The sequence below is a fragment of the Panthera pardus genome, unplaced genomic scaffold (assembly GCF_024362965.1).
Source record: "Panthera pardus isolate Hobbes unplaced genomic scaffold, ASM2436296v1 HiC_scaffold_1, whole genome shotgun sequence".
NCBI classification, from domain to species: Eukaryota; Metazoa; Chordata; class Mammalia; order Carnivora; family Felidae; genus Panthera; species Panthera pardus.
Window position 1 is genome coordinate 35,067,869 of NW_026526654.1, and position 6,042 is coordinate 35,073,910.

Below are 6,042 nucleotides of genomic sequence, written 5' to 3' on the forward strand. Positions count from 1 at the left end.
AGGATTAATAATTTAAAGCAATTTTAAGGGTGTAGTCAATATATTTTTAATAATTGATTCATTTATGACAGAATTCCAAGGACTGGCACTGGCAACCCCAGATGGATTTTTGACCAAGCCCTACCTCTACTGCCATCTCTATTAATTCATAGAATACAATCAACTGCCTTTTTGTTGTTCCTGTTCATGATGTCTCTCACATTTCAGGAACACCTGCAAGTAGAGACAATGACAGGTAGAAACAGTGGCAACTTTTAAATTTCTTTTTTCCTGGATTACTTTTCAAGGGTGTGGAATAGTGAATAGCCCTGGAAGTGTCTCCTTCCAGAGCAGAAGGCAGAATTGTCTGCTCCTGAGTTTAATAAAGATAAGGTCTCCATTTATGGAATATATTGGACAGTTTGCTTGCAGTTCATTATGAAAGATTAAAGTTTCAAAATCTTGAACTTTCCCATCTGGGACACAAACCTGCTATGTGTGTACTGCATCATGAGCTGGGAAGGTAGATTGGGAGATATGGAAAGGAACTGATATGATTATTATTATTCTTGCTATATCTGAATAACAAAGTCTATTCTCTCTGATACAGATGTCTCATGTTTTCTGTCAGCAGACATAAAACTGTGGTAGGCTAACTTGCAAGTCTGCAATTAGGTTAATCTCAGATCCTTCATCATTCTTGACATCATTCTGTTTAGTAATCAATCCCATGATTATGACAAAGCCTAGAGGATGGCTACACCTGCAGCTTCCATCTGTGTGTTTCCTTTACTTCAGTTTTCTGTATAAGTAACACTCCAATTAGAATGAAAAGTTAGCTATTTCTTATGACTGTTACATTATAAAGAAATTTAATTAGCAATGGTGGAAGATTAATGAAATTAACTCATACAATTGAAAACCTTGCCAAATTTAAACTGAGAAGTTGATATTATACAATTGATGCATTCCTTTTTATATTTTGAATGTAAGACTTTTTCAAATAAATTATCTTAATCTATAGTAATGACTTTCAAATTATCTTCTATATTTGCCAAAGTACCTTGGCAATACTTACAGGTATAGTATTACAAGTATACATTACAGTATAGTTATAATACTTACAGGTGCAAGTTTTCAAAGTGAAAATCTAAGCAGACTACAGGGAACAAGTTATTCTCCACTTATATACCATTTACCATTATTTCCACTAAAATGGAAGATACACTGGGGGTAGAAATAATTTGCTCCTATTTAAATTACAAAAGCCTTCAAAGTTTCTTCCAGTTGGACTCATACAGGAAAATACTGAAGCAAAACCTAAAGACCCATCTTCATGGCACTCTTTGACTGTGCAATGTGTCATAAAAGTAACAGGAGACTGTGACAAAACTCCATTCCACTCCTGAATTTGGCATAAAAGTAGAAGAAAGCTAATCCAGTGAATGAGTTGCTGATTTTTTTTTTCTTCTATCAAGGCAAAGCATTTGCAATCACTAATGAATATTGGTGCCACAGGATCTACTCTTATCAGTGGTGGACACATGGCATTCAACTGGTAAAAACAAATGTTTATCTCTGATACAACAGTTACTTGGAGAGACTGTTACCTATTAGAAAATCCAGCCTGACTCTGTGGCCAGTAGCCTGAAACAGATGGTCAGATACTGCTACAGCCTCAATGTGAACATATGTTAAACTATGTTTCTGACTTCCTTTTGTTATTTTCATTTATGTGCTTTCTACCCTCTTGCATTCCTGTGTTTTACTAATGCTCTGAATGCTGACTCTTCTTGCTCGTCAGGTTCAATTATACTATAATTTTAGTGAACTAGTGTAATTTTCTGTGGAATATCTTGCTAAAAGTCAAAGACAAGAAATTAATGCAAAGTTGGGCCTAAAATCCACACATTTCTGTCTTTACAAATCCATATGTTTAACAGATTAGAGTCTGTTAACATAATCCTAATATTAAAAAGACAATAATTTGAAATCTGAAAGACTATGGTCAATCATTCACTTGCTCATTCTATCATGAATTTAATTGAAAAGAAACTGAACTGGGCCTGAGGATGAAGAAATACATAATACAGAAAAATGTGACTGCTTTCATGATCTTAAGTCTAAGACAAATAAAAATGTGATATGTGAGAGTTAAACAAGGCATTTCTATCAAATCCTTTAAATCCATGTTAAAAGTCTGACTTTCACCTGAGAGCAAGTAGCGAGTAAAAAAAAAAAAAAATGTAAGCAGATGTTTATTTTTAAAACACTTCCACTGCTATGTCAAAAATGGATATTCTTCATGTAGCTGGTATAGCAATTTATTTGAAAATTGACAGCATTTTAAACTGAGGTATAAACACTAGTTATAAAACAGATTCCAGACATGTTTAAAAGTAGAATAAAATAAATTTAACTTTTAAAAATCAGATGGTAGATTCACGAGAGTGGGAGATGCTAAGAATGACTTAATCTGAAACAGTATCATGGGAAACTGGTTTGAAAAAGTATCATCTCATGAATTAAGGTTTAAGAGACAGAATGAATTTGCGGGGGTGGGGGAGATAATGAGTTTATTTTTTATATTGGTTATTATAGTTCCTAAGAAGTGTCATATGTGGATATAAAATGAGAATTTTGAAATATGGATATAAATTTCAGTAGGCATCATAGGTGTGTAATTTGAATTTTAGTTTATCAGTAAATTGATGAGAAATGAATCCACGGGGATGAATAAGTTAGCCCACAACCTGTATATGAGGTATTGATTACTGTATAACAAATTACCTCAAGGTTTAGTGGCTTAAAACATTTATTATTTCACAATTTTTGTGGACTAGGAATGTGAAATGGCTTAGCTGATGCATATGGTTCTGGATGTCTCACAAGCATACATTTTTCCCAAGTCTCCACTGGGAAGGATTGACTTCCTAACTCATTCACGTGGGTGTTGGCAGGATCCAGCTACTCATACGCTGTTGAACCAAATCCTCAGTTCTTCATGAGATGTTGACTGTAAGTGTCTCTCAGTTTCCTGACACATTTTCCTCTATATGCCATATATCACAACATGGCAGTTTGCTTCATCAGAGTGGTCAAATGAGATGGCAAGAGAGAATACCAGCAAGAGAGAAAGAAAGTGTGCAAACAAGATAGGAGTCACTGTTACTTCTAAATTCCTACTAGAAGAGATAACCCATTAATTTCTATATTCTATTCATTAGAACCAAGTCACTAGGCCCAGCTTACATATAATAGGAGGAGCTTATGCAATGGCATGAATACTAAGAGGAATTATCATTGGGAGTGATGTCCCACACTGTCTGCCACAGCCCCAAGGAGTGGGAAGGAGAAAGAGTAGGAGACTCATAGCAGACTTGAGAAACATATTTAATGTTACAATTTTAAAATTAACTGGTACAAAGCTAAAGTAACATCTGAAGGATATCTCAGCAATATTTAACTTTAACTTTTATTTATTTAACTTCATATTTCTTAATTTATCCCAAATATATGGAAATTCCATATCCCTTTACTCAGACCTCATTTTACTGATTCATGTTCAGCAAATATCTGTTTATTAACATATTTATGAAAAATGCTACAATTTATATTGATTCAATTTATATCCAGAATAGGAAATACCACTCTACAATTAATAACAAAAAGTTATATTTCTGGTGACTATTAAACCACTCGTTTCTTATCTCTTCTCCAGTTGAATATTTTGAATATAATTTGATATTTAAATTTTTTGACTTATTAGAATACAGAGTTGTAAATATAAGTTTCTAAAGGCTCTTTCCTTAGTCTATTATAGTTTTATTTCAACATTATTTACAGTTTTATTTCTTTATGCTATTACAGTTTTATTTCAAACTTATATAGCTAATATTGATGAATTAAATCCAATGACATATAAATCACAAAGCACTGCCGGATGACTGACACCATGTATAAGAAACCTACCAGGGAACCACAGGCTAAGGACACAGATTGAACTGGAAAAAATAACACTTAACTATAAGAAGTATGTCTAATTATATACAATGATTAATGTGATTCACTCAGTTGTACGATTTATTTCTTGTTCATGATTTTGTGGCCTGAAAGCAGTACTGTTCTGCTACAGTATCAGGCAATCATAGCAAAAATTGCCTAGCACAACACTGATTAGCAAATATTAACAATGTATTCTTAAGTACATTTATCACAATTCAGTTTAATGGGCAATTGATTTCTCAGTATTAATGTGATATTTTGAAATGATCTCTTAATTTCCTTTTCAGTTACCCTATTGTTATGGAAACACAATAGATTTTGGCATGTTGGTTTTAGTATCCTGCAACTTTAGTGGATTCAGTTATTAGTACTAACAGCTGTCCTGTAGAGTCTTTTGGGTTTTCTACGTATAAAATCATGCCCTATGCAAGCAGAGATAAATTTATTTCTTCCTTTCCAATTTCGGTGCATTTATTTCTTTTTCTTGCTTACTGTTCTAGCTAGTGCCTCCATTATTATGTTGAATAGAAGTGGTAAAAGTGCGCATCCATGTAACTCTGGATCTCAAAGGAAAAGATTTCAGTTTTTCACGGCTGAATATGCTGTTAGCTAGGAGACTGTCATATGTGGAGGTAAATTCCTTCACGTAATTTGTTAACAGTTTTTTTTTAGCATGAAAGGATGCTGAATTTTCTCAAATGTGTTTTTCAGCATCTACTGAAATGATCATATGATTTTATTATTTCTGTTAATGTGGTGTATCATATTAATTTATTTGCACATATTGAACCATCCCTGCCTCCCAGGAATAAATCCACTTGGTCATGGTATATGATCTTTCTAATGTACTGCTGAATATGGTTTGTCAATATTTTATTAAGGATTTTTACATGTCTGTTCATTTTGGGCACTGGCCTATAGTTTTCTTTTCTTGTAGTGTCTTTTTCAAGCTTTGGTTTCAAGGTAATGCTGGCATCATAAAATCAGTTTGAGAGTAGCCCTTCCTCTTCAGATTTTTGGAATAGTTTGACCAGTATTGTTATTATTTCTTTAAAGATTGGTAGAAATCACCAGTGAAGCTTTTTGGTGTTGGGATTTCCTTTGTTGCAAGTATTTAATTACAAATCCAGTCTCCTTACTCACTATTGGTCTGTTCAGGATCCCGTTTAAAAGAGCACCAAAAGAGCTGTGCACTCTGGTCCCACAGCCGGGCCATGTGTGCAGCTGCACTCCCTGCCACCAACCGGCAGTTGCAGCCCACGGCGCTCCAGGAATGCCTTTCCCAAGGGCCTGCTGGCCAGGGACGAGCCTGTGAGCCTGGGTTCCTGGGGGCCAACATGCTGCTGACCAAAAATGCGGTGTCGCTCCGAGGTACAACTATCCAGGACTATGCCCAGAACAAGCATCAGCAGCACCCCTGCCAGGGGCCTGGTCAATATTTGCTTCCCATGCAAGCGGTGCTGGCATCAGGAAATGCCAGGAAGGAAGAGATCCTGAATTCCTTCAAGTTCCTCAGACCTCAGAACAGGTTCGAGCCCAAATTCATGCTTTCTGAGAAGTGCGAGGAGAGTGGTGCACAAGGGCACCCCCTCTTCAACTTCCTACAAGAGGCTCTTCCGGCCCCCAGTAATGATGCCACTGCTCATGACCAGCCCCAAGTTCATCACCTGGTTTCCAGTGTGATGTAATGATGTCACCTGGAACTTGGAGAAGTTCTGCTGTCCCACAGACTCAGCTGTGCCTAGGGAGCCCCCCCATCCCTGCTGCTTTCAGTCACAGCGCTCTCCCCTCTGAGGATTTCATCCATGAATGTGTTTACTTGAAATATGCATGGAGGAATGCCTGATGTCCAGGAAAATTCCTTAAGATGGGCGCTTCTTGTCCATCCTAGCTCCCCACTCCTCAAACCAAGGCTCCTCACTAATAAAGCACTGGTTGTCAGGAAAAATAAAAAAGAATAAGATACTTGGGTAACCTTAACCAAGGAGTAACCAAGGAGTTGAAAAAACCTCTAAACTTGGAAGTACAAAGCACCAATAAACAAACAAACAAAAAACT

The 6,042-nt window shown here is 36.1% G+C and overlaps 1 protein-coding gene across 1 annotated transcript; it reads left to right on the plus strand.

The window, feature by feature from the left end:
• The first annotated feature begins 5,198 nt into the window (after positions 1-5,198).
• LOC128776664 (glutathione peroxidase 1-like) lies at positions 5,199-5,672 on the plus strand. Its single transcript, XM_053901694.1, has one exon. It carries the CDS (start codon positions 5,199-5,201, stop codon positions 5,670-5,672), a length of 474 nt encoding a protein of 157 aa, XP_053757669.1.
• The last annotated feature ends 370 nt before the right edge of the window (positions 5,673-6,042 follow it).

Bases quoted from the DNA above. Each gene is read 5' to 3' on its own strand.
- LOC128776664 (XM_053901694.1), top strand. From the start codon at position 5,199: ATGTGTGCAGCTGCACTCCCTGCCACCAACCGGCAGTTGCAGCCCACG.